Source organism: Myotis daubentonii, chromosome 2 (genome assembly GCF_963259705.1).
Source record: "Myotis daubentonii chromosome 2, mMyoDau2.1, whole genome shotgun sequence".
Lineage (NCBI taxonomy): Eukaryota > Metazoa > Chordata > Mammalia > Chiroptera > Vespertilionidae > Myotis > Myotis daubentonii.
The window spans coordinates 4527144-4541298 of NC_081841.1; the positions used below are offsets into that span (position 1 = coordinate 4527144).

The 14155-nt window shown below is 50.8% G+C and overlaps 1 protein-coding gene across 5 annotated transcripts in view; it reads right to left on the reverse strand.

The window, feature by feature from the left end:
- SREBF2 (sterol regulatory element binding transcription factor 2) overlaps window positions 1–14155 on the reverse strand; it is a 50194-nt gene that overhangs the window by 15777 nt on the left and 20262 nt on the right. For 4 of the 5 annotated variants that reach the window (XM_059680768.1, XM_059680767.1, XM_059680766.1 and 1 more), the window contains 9 exons: window positions 13146–13327; window positions 12323–12469; window positions 10241–10462; window positions 8933–9047; window positions 8537–8736; window positions 6870–7062; window positions 5446–5627; window positions 3246–3522; window positions 1671–1840 (listed from right to left, as the gene is read on the reverse strand). In XM_059680768.1, the coding sequence (XP_059536751.1) occupies window positions 1671–1840; window positions 3246–3522; window positions 5446–5627; window positions 6870–7062; window positions 8537–8736; window positions 8933–9047; window positions 10241–10462; window positions 12323–12469; window positions 13146–13327 (1688 nt within the window). The remainder of the gene's footprint in view (window positions 1–1670; window positions 1841–3245; window positions 3523–5445; window positions 5628–6869; window positions 7063–8536; window positions 8737–8932; window positions 9048–10240; window positions 10463–12322; window positions 12470–13145; window positions 13328–14155) is intronic. The other variant, XM_059680765.1, reaches the window with a different exon arrangement.

Sequence of the window (14155 nt, forward strand, 5' to 3'; positions counted from 1 at the left end):
GAGCATCCAGAGCAGACCCATCACACGAGCCCTTGATTTTGGAAAAGGGGCTTCGGCACAGCAGGAAAGGACAGCAATTTTAAGAACAGATCTGGGACAGGGACATATCCATATGGAAAAAACATAGATCTTGCAACCCCCTACCTTAAATTCATACAAAAACAAATTTCAGGTGGAGATGGGCCTCTGTGTGAAAAGTATGAAGTAAAGCATCCAGCAGCTAATACAGGAGACTACCTTCAGGACTTTGAGGTAGGACAGTTTTATTAAACAGGATATAAAATGCCGAACCGTAAAGGGAAAGACTCATATCTCGATTTCATGAACATTAAGAACTTGTGCTCATTCATCGACAGCACTAAGGGAGAGAACAGGCAGCCCTAGGTTGGAGAAGACACACGCAAGGCACACATCCAACAAGGATTGCAGCCAGATTACAAAGATCTCCTCAGATCCATAAAAAGACAGACTCCCCAAATCAAAAACAGGGAAAAGACCTGATGGGGTTTTCTCAAAAGAGACTACCCAAATAGTCAACAAACCATCCAAATGGCCAATGAAAAGGTCTCATCCTTAATCCGCTGGGAAATTCAAATGAAAACCACCAGGAGATACCAGCAGAAGGGCTACAAAACCAGAACCGACACAGTCCTGTTTCTGGGCGAGGACACAGAACAACTGGACGCTGCTGGTGGAGTGGAAGTCGGCACAACCACTGGGGAAAACTGTTCGGCAGCACCTACTAAAGCTGAGCCTCTGGCCCAGCAACGCCATTCCTAGAGATGCAGTCACGTGCTCCCTCAGAGAGGAACGGGGACATTCACAGCAGCACTCACTATTCGAATAACCAAAACCAGGAAACAACTCAAAAGTCCATCTACAAGTCCCGCTCGACAATGAAATACTATAAAGCACGGAGAAGGGACAATCCACAGCTACATACAAGTGCCTGGCCCAGAGCAGGGGCTCAGTGGTGTCTGCTGAGTGAACACTCAGCGTCTCAGTGCCTCTACTGAGGTACAGACACCAAGGGAGGCGTGAGCACCCTGCTTTAAACACAGCGGACCGCCCCGCAGCTACCCAAAGTGGGCGCTGGTACAGCATGCCCGTCTGCTGGAGTAAGAGGAAGCCTGGGAGCCAGCTGAGAGCAGGGCCTGCCAATTCCCAAGGCTGGATCCACCCCAGACACTGGAGGCGCCTGATGACCACAGCTCCCACCCCGGGCCTGGCCATCATCCCCTGGCCTGGGCTCCCTGCAGACCTGCACCAGCTTCCATTTCTGGATCCACAGAGCCATGACCAACACAAAGTACCCAACAAATACCTTTTGAGCAAATAAATGAACCAGAAGACATGACCAGAAGATTGCAAGAATTTTTATCACCACTTGAAAGGCAGAAGAGTCCATGTTAACTCCCAAATTTGGGTCACTCTATACACCGAATCAATCTTATCGCCTGGCACCAAATTGTCCTGCTCATGCAGGTAAGGGCCACAAGGGGGGCATTTTGGTCTGCTTTGTTCACTGCTCTAAGCACCTATGGAATGACCCCTCTAGGCGGTCAGTACCCAAGGGCAGGGCCCACAGCTACTTTTGCATCTTAGCTCCTGGCTGGGGAAGACGGCCAGTGAAGATGGAAGGCTGGCAGAAGGGAACCGAAGGCACTCACCGCCAGGAAGCCCAGCTTGCCTCCACACCGGGTCTTGAGCCCCATGGCCGCAGTCAGGTGGATCTCCACCAGCGTGCTGGGCGGGATTTTCTCCTCTGCGCATTCCGCCAGGTTCACGGCGCACAAAGCCATGTGGACGTCTGAACAGGCAGATCCCGCAGGGAGCTTCCCTGTGGAGGCAGAAACAGACACCAAGCCGAGCTTTTCCTGCTTTCCTAGCACAGAGTCACAGCAGAAACAAACAAAGTACATGAACTCTGTGACCAGACAGTCCTGATGGGGTGCTGGGCCCTGCAACTTAGTAGCTGCAGGTTTCTTTCCACCTCACAGAGGGGGCACAAAAATGTCTGTCATGCCCATGTTCTGTGTAAGGGGCCTGCAGAGGACTCAGACGGGCACATGTAACACCTTCCAAAACTCAGCAGTGCCGCTGTGCTCTGTGCTGCAGCCTGTGCCTCCCCACCTTGTGAGAGGCCATGAAGAACCTGAAATCACCGGATTTGAATTTATTTTCCCTTAAACAGACCCCACGGTATATAACCATGTACCCTTTTGAGAAAGAAACACAAAACTGAGCAATGATGGCAGACACATCTTAGGTTAGCAGCTGGACGGCCAGGAAAGGCTGATACACCCTCCTCTATGAGGGCTGACAGCTCATCTGGGGGGACCTTGAAGTCAGGGGCTGAAGTGACCTTGCAAAGGCATGAGGGTCCAGCAAGGCTCAGGCTTTCACAGGATTGGGAGGTGGCCAGGGCAAGCAGTAGGGGGAAAGCTGAGCCTCAGAGTGGGCCCATGTCAGAGGTCAGGACGGTGGCCAAGCAGGTCTCCCAATCTCACCCAGCCCCGCATTCTTCCCACTGGACCGCTCTTTTTATCGGAGTAGAGAGCTCAGCCCCCACACCTCATTCTGCATAGGTGTTAGGAGTCGGTCCCACTGGGTTTTCTCCTCTGAGGGAGGGAGGGCACCGGGCAGTGTGGGATCTGTGTTTCAGTTACCTGTCTCCTCAGTCAGAGCCTTGCACAGCGCCTGGCCCACAGCACTGCAGAACTGGTAAACGCTATGCATCCTTCTATACACAGCCAAGACTTTGCAGGAAGCCTTTCCTGAAACCCTTCCCAACAAGTACCCACCTCCACGAAAGCCCGATCTGTCTGCTCCCTCCACCACACTGAGCTGCCATCCACTTGCTGACCTGCCTGCCTGCCTCTCTGTTACAACAGGAGTTTGTTGCGTGAAATAAATGACCATATTTCGTTGAATCTAAGATACCATCACTTTTAAGTTTCCCCATTAATTTAGGTACCACTAAGGAAAAAACACTGCCAACGCAACCATGGCACATGGCATGCCACTGTGTAGAGGACACAGCCCCAATTGGAGGTGATACTGAGAAAAAATGTGTGCGCCTTAAACTGATGCACTACGGTACTGAGCATCCTCACAGCTGTGGCTGCGGGCGGGAGGTCTGTCCAACCATGTAACAGAGCAGCGTACAAGGGGCGGCGACTGAGGTGGGAAACTGGCAAACCAAGCGAGGGTGGAGATGGCGCAGGGCGCCGCGTGGTGCTCACCTGTGATGTGCAGCTGGTGCAGCCTGTGGTAGGCCAGGGCGGCGTCCCGGGCGCTGGCCTTGGCCTCGTCCACCAGGCCCGCTGCGGTGGCCGGGGTGGCGCGCCGGCACTGGAAGACCTTCTTGAGCAGCCAGCGCACCAGGCGCAGCTTCTGCAGGCTGTAGCGGATCACGTTCCAGGAGAGGCTGCAGGCCAGGTCCAGGCGGGAGGTGGGCAGCGCCCGGCCCAACACCGACAGGCAGGTTTGTAGGTTGGCAGCAGCCGCCGCAAAATCCCCCTAGAAAGCAGCAAGAAGGGGTAACGTTCACAGGTCTTACTGTGGCCTTTTGGTTTTAATAACATTTTCCGCTCTCCTTTCATTCTCCAGGTTATCAGAGTGATACATGCTCACTGAAAAAAATCTGGAAAAATTCAGAAAGCTAAAAAATCAGAAAAAAAGGAAATCATTTGTAATCTTATCCCATAGAAAGAATGACTACTGATATTTTTACTAAATTGAGATTGAACTGTGTTCTATCTTTGAGCAAATAATCTTCAGAGTTTCCCACAGTACTTTTATACATAAGATGACAACATGGGTTTAGATGATGATTCATGTGATCTTTTAGGTTCTCAAAGTGTGGTCCCTGGAGACCAGCAGCATCAGCCCCTGGGACCTTGTTAGGCAAATTCTGGCTGCCCTACTCCCACCCTCCCGGACCCACCGAACCAGAGAAGCACGGTTTTAGCAAATCCCCGGCTGAACCACTCTAACGAAGGATGTGGATGAACTACTCTGCCAGCCTCAGAGCGTCTATGGTCCTGAACTGAAGCCTGCTTTCTCACTCTGTTTTTTTGACACTGGTGGTTTGAAGACTCAGGCTCCCGTCTTGGGAAACTGAGGTAACCTCTCCTGTCCTTTCCCACGTCATGCAGTGAGTAGGAATCCCATGCTTGTCTTCCTGCCTCACTACAGGACCAGAGCTATCACAGGGAAAGTGGGTGACAGTGCTCCGAGAGTGACAATCTCTAAGGTGGCGGTGGCATCTTTCCAGCCAGGAGAAGCCCCTGCATTTACAGATTCCAAAGGAGGCGCCTTTCCATGTGCCCATGGCTCCTCTTCCCTGACTTCCCCAGGAAAGTTGGCTGTTCTCAAGGCTCAGACTTTGGTTCTTCCCACTCTCGCAGGCACCCTCCTGGCAGGTGCAGAGCTTCCGACACACTCTGTCCGACCGGCCTCAGCCCCGTGGCCACAGGGCCCTCTCACGGCATTTTCCAACACCGCGGCTTGGAGCCCCATCTTTGAGTCAATGTCACTTCCTTTCCATGTTACATGCGAAATTCCTCGACATGCCTCTCCTTTCACTTCAGGTCCTTGCCACTCTCCCTACCTGCTCCTGTGCATGTGTCGCCCTCCTCTAACCCACCCTTCACCCAGCTGCCAGTCGCATTCTATGCACAGACAGAACCTGCCTCCAGGACACACACCCTGGGTTCTGTTCTCTGGGAAGAGCCCTACTTCAGGGGGTGGGCCCACGGCACCACACCAGCGTCCCAGGAGCCACGGAGGCACAGGCCGAGGTTTTCTGCTGCCGAGGGTGCTCTGGTTCCTGGGCTCCCCCAGACAGGGATGTTTAACTCTTCCCTCAGGGCTGAGTTCCCCAGAATCCTACCATAAACGCTCTTTTGCTGAATTCAAAACAAAACTTTCAGCTAATTTTCCTGCTAGAAATCTTCCTGGTTCTCCACAGAACTGGAAAAAATGCCCCAAACGGTTACTAGTCGAAGACCTCCCCTGTGTGGGCCCTAGCGACACTCCCAGCCTCAGCTTCTCTCCTGACACTCCCTACGCTCCAGGTACACCCATCTACTTGCCGGTCCCCAAATGTCCATGGAGGCACGCCTTCCTCTCTGGTTAGCCCGTCCTTCCTGCGCTTGACCGCTCTGCTCAAGCCCCAGATTCCTCAGCCAGACGCCTCCGCCCCAAAGTCCCACAGCACTTTAGTCTTCTTGTCATCTCGTGTCCGTGGAACTATTTATGCATACGTGCCTCTGCTCCACTGCCCTGACAGTCCGGGGCAGGGTCCCTTCGTCCTCTCAACACCCCGGTCACCTTCCCCTGCAAGCACCTGCCACAGGACGTGTTCACTGGGGTAATCATTCAAATTGCTAAGTTACTGGCTCAGCTCGGGGGAAGGGGAAGGAGAAGGGCGGAACTCACCCTGGCCAGGTCCAGGTCTGCCTGCTTCCGGTGCCTCCAGAAGGTGACGGAGGAGCGCGAATGTGGCCGGATCACTGGCTCCCCATGGACCAGCAGCTTCACAAAGACGCTCAGGACAATCACTCCATTGACCAGCCACAAGAGGAGCGTTGGCATCATCCAGTCGAACCAGCCCCCAGAACCTAGAGAGCAGCGCCTCAGTCAGCCTGCAAGGAAGGCCCTGGAGAGCCCTGGGCTGCAGGGCGCCTGCCTGGCCCCCAGCATTGTCTTTGGGCAGCTAACAAGACCGCTTCATCATTAACAGTGTCTCAGTGCTTAGGATGGCAATGCTCCCCACAACAGGAAAATATGAGACACTCTAGAGCAGGGGTGGGCAAACTTTTTGACTCGCGGGCCACAATGGGTTCTTGAACTGGACCGGAGGGCCGGAACAAAAACATGGATGGAGTGTTTGTGTGAACTAATATAAATTCAAAGTAAACATCATTACATAAAAAGGTACGGTCTTTTTTTTTTTTTTTTTTAGTTTTATTCATTTCAAACAGGCCGGATCCGGCCCACGGGCTGTAGTTTGCCCACGGCTGTTCTAGAGCCTAAATAGCAACCTTGTAATCCCTGTCACTATGGAGTTGAGCGCCACAAAAATCTTTGTTAGCCAAGGGGGTTAGGCCACTGGTTTCATGACTTAGGAAAAACACCACATCCTTGTTCAAGTAGCCCCCCTACCTCGCCTCCCCCGGTCCGGCCAGTGTGGCTCCATGGTTGAGCACTGACCTATGAACCAGGAGGTCATGGTTCGACTTCCCACACATGCCTGAGTTGTGGGCTTGATCCCCAGTAGGGGACGTGCAGGAGGCAGCTGATCGATGATTCTCTCTCATCATTGATGTTTCTATCTCTCTCTCTTCCTATCTGAAATCAATAAAAGTATATATATATATATATATTTTTAAATATATTTTATTGATTTTTTACAGAGAGGAAGGGAGAGAAACAGAGAGTTAGAAACATCGATGAGAGAGAAACATCGACCAGCTGCCTCCTGCACACCCTCTACCGGGGATGTGCCTGCAACCAAGGTACACGCCCCTGGCCGGAATCGAACCTAGGACCATTCAGTCCGCAGGCTGATGCTCTATCCACTGAGCCAAACCGGTTAGGGCAAAAGTATATATTTTTAATAGGCCTCCTCCCAATCCTGTGCCTGGGGAATTATAGCAGTGTGGGTTCCCAGTTTATTCTGCTCTTTCTGACTGAACTCAGGTTTGCTGTTACTTGCAAATTGCCAGTAACTTATGCCAGCCCCTACCAGAAGCAAGCAGCGGAGGATCACTGCCAAAGCCCTCTGGGACCTGGCGAGCAGGCTCAGCAGTCTGCCCCACAACAGCCCACTCGTGCGGTGGCACAAGGGGGCCTCCACCCACCTGACTCCAGTGACAGTACGCTGCGGCCAGAGCCCGAGGATGGTTGCAGGTCAGGGTCGTGGGCCCCTCCCCACCGCAGCAGGGTGGTCAGGGGGTTGAAGGACAGGCACAGGAAGGTGAGGAAGCACAGCAGGATTCGAGAGCGGTCCACCATGCCCAGCGCCATGGGAGGAGAGTCCGGCTCATCTTTGACCTTCAACACAGGGCCACGAGGTTAGAGTGAATGAGTGCTGCCTGGGTTTCCCAGCATTTTACTTTTATGTGGATCAGAATCAGGTTGTGAGATTGACATTCAAGACCACTGAGCCAGACAGGAGTAAAGCCAGGAGGAAGCTGCCGCTCAACCCTCCGGCACTTGCCCTCTTGCCACCTGTGAAACAGCACGTTCTAAAGACAAAAGGCAGATGAGCTGTGCTTTTCAAAAAGAGCTCTCTCAAAAGAGCACCGCATGACGGTTCCTGTGTGGGTCCACAGCAGGCAAGACTAGTCAAATAGCAGAGCTCGGAGCCGCCCGAGCTGGAGAGGGGTGTGAACTACCTGTACAAAGAGCTTCGTGGGTGATGAAAATGTTCTGCATCTTGATTATGGTGCCATAGTGTGTATATCTGGGAATACCGTGCAATACTGTGAAATAGGTGCACTTTATCACACATGAGTTATACTGCAATAGCGTTGGTTACAGATCATACTTCAGCATGGATCTAGGTACAGGAGTTTGCCTATTTTGAAACCACAACGTTGCCTTTTCCCCTCCCCACCTTACAGTGGGAGAACCGGAGGCAGAGGCCTGGCCCACCTGGCACCCCCAGAAAGGGAGGGAGGCTGGGGTCGAATCTCTCGACTCCCAATGTGCATGTACCATGCTAATCATTTCAATATTTTAAAGTCATTTGAAAATTTCTTATGTTGAGATACCTAATTAATTTCATGTATACATCATATGGCCTTTTGTTATCAAACAGAATCACATTTATAAAACATTTAAAAAATAGAGCTTCCTTAATTAAATGAAGTATATGATACTATGCAAAGTTTGAAACAGATCTTGGCAGGGAACTTTGTGTTTTCAGAGTCAGAAAGCGCCAATGTCAGCACACAGTGCAGACCCAGTGGCTGCCACGGGTTCCCAGGAAGACCACTAGGCTCGAGCTTCTTTTAACCAATCCCATTAAACAGCAGTTTCTGGGGGCTTTTTTGGTCTATGAAAGGGCCCTGGTTTGAAGCTATTTGTTAGACTGCAACAACTGTAATCATTTCTGGACGAGGGCCCAGAGGCAGCCTCATCCTAAAGCAGCTGATGAACCTCACAAAGTGGTCTTGCCAGGCCCATTACGGCAGGGAAGTAATGAGGCGCCTCTAGCAACGCCTCGCGCCCGCATGACAGCTGCTGTTTCCGCTCTGGATCTGGCCCTCATTCCTCTCCGATGGGCCGTTTCAGCAAAGACTCGTTCAAGCAGACTACACCGAACCACTCAAAGACCCCGACTGTGTCGTCCCCCCACCCTGCGTGTCAGCTTTCTCTTTATTCTCCAAAAGCTGGCTAATTTCATAGAATTCCTGCTCCTTCCCAGCCCAGGTACCTGTCTGTGTCCCTCCACTCCCCACCCACTATTAACTTTGGAGAGATGGGAGAGATCCAGAGGTTGGAAGATTTCAAAAGCTCATACCTTTGCCTCATCTAACAGAGGGCTTCCGGGCTCAGAGTCGATGGAGTAGGGGGAGAAGCCAGCCTGGGACCCCGAGTCAGAGGCCGGAGGGGACATCAGAAGCACATTCTGATTGAAGTCATCCATCTTCAGGTCCACATCACTGTCCACAAGGCTGCCTAGGTCAATGCCCTTCAGGAGCTCTGCAAAGAAAACCCGACCTGGCAAACGGGCTGTTCTATAGAGTCCCACCTGGGCTGGGCAGGGGGCTGGGCTGGGCTAGATGAGGGGGATGGCCCCACTCCTGCTCCACCCCCGGAGGCACCTCTTCCGCATCAACGGGCCCTCCCGGGTGCCTGGCACAGGACTTCTCCTGCAACCTCGCCTGACAGCTGTTCTCTCAATGAGCATACTCACTGTTCTTCTGACTCGCCAGCTTCAGCACCATGTTCTCCTGGCGCAGTTTGTGATTGACCTGCTGCAAGTATTTGATGTAGTCGATGGCCTTCCTCAAAACGCCAGACTTGTGCATCTAGAAGGGGACGGGCGAAAACAGTGGCATAGCGCAGGCTGCACGGTGAGGAGGGCAGAGGCCCCGAGCTGGTGGAGTGACAGCACGGCTCTGGAGCGGGAGGGGCTGAGTTCGGATGCTGGCTGCCCCACTGATTAGCTCTGCTATCAGGACAAGGTGCACTTCCCCCCCTTATAAAGGGGATAATGATGATTATATAAATCATAGGCTTGCAGTGAGGGCTAAATGAGATAATACACAGAAAGAGCTTAGCTCCCAGCCTGGCACATAGACACTCGATAAATACATTTAGCTGTACGACAACTTCCTATAATAATACCAGCATAAAAAAAAAACTTAAAAGAAAATAAATGACAAAAAACCAGAACACTGTTGGATGGTTATTTTAAGTAAAGTTATATTAGGTACCTTTCAGATTTGTAGGCTACAAAGGAAAGTCAATTTAAAATATATATATATATATATATTTATTGATTTCAGAGAGGAAAGGAGAGGGAGGGAGAGATAGAAACATCAATGATGAGAGAGAATCATTGATCGGCTGCCTCCTGCACACCCCCCACTGGGGATCGAGCCTGCAACCTGGACCTGGGCATGTGCCCTTGACAGGGATCAAACCTGGGACTCTTCAGTCCGCAGGCTGATGCTCTATTCACTGAGCCAAACTGGCTAGGGCTCAAATTTTCTTTAGAAAATAGAAGTGAAAATATCAAATAAGTCTATGTGCCAGAGATACATTCATTGAAACATTAGAAACATATAAAAAATCAATTTCTTCTATTTACTGTTGATCCCAGACCCAATTCCAGTTTCTCTCATCCCTAGCAGGTAAAAATACTGCTAGCCGCCCTGAGCACAATTAAACATAGGACAGCAATGCCATCAGCTGATGTCAAGGTACACAGCTGTGAGCCTGGCCCCCAGTGAGCGGCAGGCGCTTCTTGTCTGTGACTCTGGGGCCCACGATCACTGCAGAGCAGAGTCAAAGGTCCAGGAAGAGCACTGCTTACAAACCCCCAGCCGTCCCCTTATGCTGATTAACATTCTGTCATCTTAAAAACTCTACATGCTTTCATCAGAAAGCACCCAATTTGCATTCACTCATCATGGGCCTGTAGATTCCTAAATTTCCGAGGCAACAACAGGTAGAGGGGAGATGGAAGGGCACGAAACACCATTTGCTTGGCACCTACCTTGGCATCTGTCCCCATGACCAAGTCCTTCAACTCGATGATTTTGTCATTGATGGAGGAGCGATACCGCTTCTCAATGATGTTGTGTGTTGTCCGTCTTTCTCCTTCTTTGGGGGGTTCAAGCTGCTTGACTCCCCCGGGTACCTGCTTAATGGGCACTTTCTCTTGCCCCATCATCACAGGCATTGTGGTCAGAATGGTCCCACTGCTGCCCACCAGGGTCTAGAATAGGCACAGACACAGGGCAGAATTCCCCCTTGGTTAGTCTGAGTGAAGCAACCTCACAAGACAAACCTGTAGTTCCTGTCCATGTGCCATCGCCCGGCAATGCTTTCTGTGGCCTAAGACCCTTTCTGGGTTGTCAGGCCCCAAGTGGCCTGAGGAGCGATGGTACCTCAGTAGCTATGCCTCTTTCAGAATCACTGTCCATAACAACACTTCAATAGGAACAAAGCAGATAAACGTGTCTTATCCTTGGATCCAGGGGGTCCAGGAACAAGTCATATGATTTCTGCTTTGCTGTCAAACCATTAACCATCCCTGAGCTGAGCTCACATACAGCACATCGCTCTGGCCCCAGGGGAAACCTTCTCCCAGGATATGACACGTGTCCCCCGTCACATGACAGTTAAGCAACTTACTGCCTTTCCTTATACAATCTGGCTATCAAAAAGCTCAAGGGTAGGACTGACACTCTCATGAGAGCCAATTTATTAAATAAATAGGCCAATCATAGGGGCTCCCCGTTTACCCCCTCAAATCTTCTTTCTCCTGTTTCTATTTTTACTAATTTTAGTTTTATTTTGTCCAATAAATGGCCTCAAATATCCAAATGACCAAGGCACAAATAGAAAGCTGTTCAACTTCATTAGTTACCAAGAAATAATTTGCACATAATAAGAAACACACATTTTAAGTGTACAGCTTCAATTGTTATGTATGATAACCCAGACAGCATTTCTACCCCCTAAAACAGTGGTTCTCAACCTTCCTAATGCCACGACCCTTAAATACAGTTCCTCATGTTGTGGTGACCCCCAACCATAAAATTATTTTCGTTGCTACTTCATAACTGTAATGTTGCTGCTGTTATGAATCGTAATGTAAATATCTGATATGCAGGAGGTATTTTCATTGTGACAAATTGAACACAATTAAAGCATAGTGATTAATCACAAAAACAATGTGTAATTATATATGTGTTTTCTGATGGTCTTAGGCGACCCCTGTGAAAAGGGTCGTTCAACCCCCAAAGGGGTCGCGACCCACAGGTTGAGAACCGCTGCCCTAAAAGTTCCCTCATGCCTCTTCCCAGTAACGCCCGCCCCTTCCTCCTGTGATCTGCTCCGACTCTCCCACCACAGCGTGGTGTTGCTCTTCCTGAACTTCACATAAGTGGAGTCATTAGCACGAGCTCTTTCTTTCTTTCTTTCTTTCTTTCTTTCTTTTTTTTAAAATATATTTTATTAATTTTTTACAGAGACAAAGGGAGAGAGATAGAGAGTTAGAAACATCGATGAGAGAGAAACATTGATCAGCTGCCTCCTGCACACCTCCCACTGGGGATGTGCCCGCAACCAAGGTACATGCCCTTGACCGGAATCGAACCTGGGACCTTTCAGTCCGCAGGCTGACACTCTATCCACTGAGCCAAACCGGTTTCGGCACGAGCTCTTTCTTGACAGGCATCTTTTGCTCAACATACAGCATCTGAGGTTCAATCATGAACTCTTATGTATCAATAGTTCTTTTTGGATGGACATTTGGGTTGCTTCCAGTTCTTGGCTTTTATGAATAAAGCTTGCTTTCAAATTCTGACCACCTTTTACTCTGTCAGGCTCTCTTGCTAAGATGCTCAAAGTGGCTGAAACCCTACAACGGAAGGACAGATGCCTTCCATGTCCCTCACCTTGGAGCCCTCTCTGCCTAGTGGGTCTAGGGTCCTTCAGAAGCCCAACCTCCCTCAGCAGGACCTGAGAGGCGAATGGCTCCTGTACCTACTCACACAGAGGCTAACACCTCCCAGAAAGGAGGCAGAAGGGAGAGGGCGAGAGGGGTGTGGGGTGTGGAGGTGGCTCTTACTGGTACTTGCAGGGCGGCTGTCTGAATGGGGGTGGTGAGGGCGGTGAGGGCTGGGTTCTGGACTGTGGCCATGACAGGGCTGCCATCTGTCTTCAGTGTGGTCAGAACAAGGGAATCTGTCTTGATGATCTGAGGCTGTACCAGGACCTGGATGGAGAAGGAAGAAAAGAAAGAGGGAGGTGCATTACTTCTCTATTTTGCATTAGCTTCTAACTGCACAGACCCTCCAGGAAAGAAAGAGAAAATAAAATTGTCATGAGCCTGAGAATACAGCTTGATTACTGGGTTAAGGAGGAGAAAGAGAGTCCGAGTGTCAAGGTCGAAAGGCTTAGAGGAGAGCAGTGCCAGAGGCCTCGCAGGGGAAGAGCGGGCATGGCTCGGTGAGTGGTGGCGGGGAGAGAGGTCTGGTTTTGGGCATACCCAGGAAAGCCAGGAACCTGGCTGAGAAGCAAAAATGATAAACCAAGAAAAAATTTTAAAGATAAATTACTTTGCTAGTAAGAAAATTCAGTGCCACTATGATACATGACTTAACATTTTAGCACATTTTCCCCCCAGTTTTATGCCCATTATCTGTATAAATAATACACCTGCATTTACGGACTCTATGTGAGTGCCAGTGTACATCCTCAGATGCCATCTCAGCCAGGTCTCTATGCCAAGCTCACTGGTGCCTTATAGGGCCCAGGCAACCCTACCCACCCACCCTATGAGCTATTCCCCACACTCCGATGGTCCTTCTTAGTATGTAGACCACATCTTCAACCAATGACCAGCCAACAGCCCCAAGCAGTGCCTCCCTGAATCCTTGTCAGCCACCTACCGGGACCTGCTGCACCTGGGGCGCAGCCACTGTCTGCACCGTGGCTGGGGCGAGGGTCTGCAGCGTGCCACTGGCTGTCTGCGTCAGCACCCGCTGGGCCTGCACTGTCTGCACCTGCTGCTGGATGGTGACCGGCTGCACCTGGGAGGATGTCACTAGGCTTTGGACTTGAGGCTGAAGGACTTGGGAGAAGAGGAGAAAAAAGTCACACGGATGAGGAATGCATTCTGTCACTGCAGCTGCAGCAATAACCGAGGATGGAGTGCCTCATCATGATCCCGACTCCCCACCTGCTGCTGAGAAGACGTGCACAGCCATTTACAAGCTGCTCTCATAACAAGAACATCCCAGAGGGCTGCATCCATTTCTGAGGGAACGAGTGCAAATTATTTTATTATTCTGGTGCTGGGGTGGAGGCGAGGGAAGCTAACCAGCGAATGACTGTGCCCAGCAAGGGAGTTAACAGATGGAACAGAAAGTGTACTTGGGGCTGACTGTCTCAGTGTTTTGCCTGTATGCCTCCCCCCATCCCCTAAACCAGGGGTAGGGAACCTTTTTTTCTGCCAAGGGCCATTTGGATATTTTTAACATCATTGGAGGGCCATACACAATGATCAGCTTAAAAATGAGCTTGCTACATTTGGTCAAACATTGAATGGACTCATCCCTAACGCCTTGGCAGGGCCAGACCGAATGATTTCTCGGGCCTGACAGCCCTTGAGCTGGATGTTCCCACCCGCCCTAACCCTTGAAGCCCACTGTAGAACTGTCAGACATGCTAACCCCCCGGGGCTCCCCGCAGGGCAGAGGGGATCTGATGAAAAGGCGCTGGGACACAGCACAACAGGGAAAGTCACTCCTTCACTCAGCACACTGAGGGCCTGCTACTGGGAGACTCAGCACCTCCGCTGAAGTCATATTCTCTGCAATGGATGCTCAGGAGATGTTTGCTGAATGAAGAGCTCACAGCCTACAGGTGCCAAGGTCTGGCTGTTGCCTGGGTAAGTTTC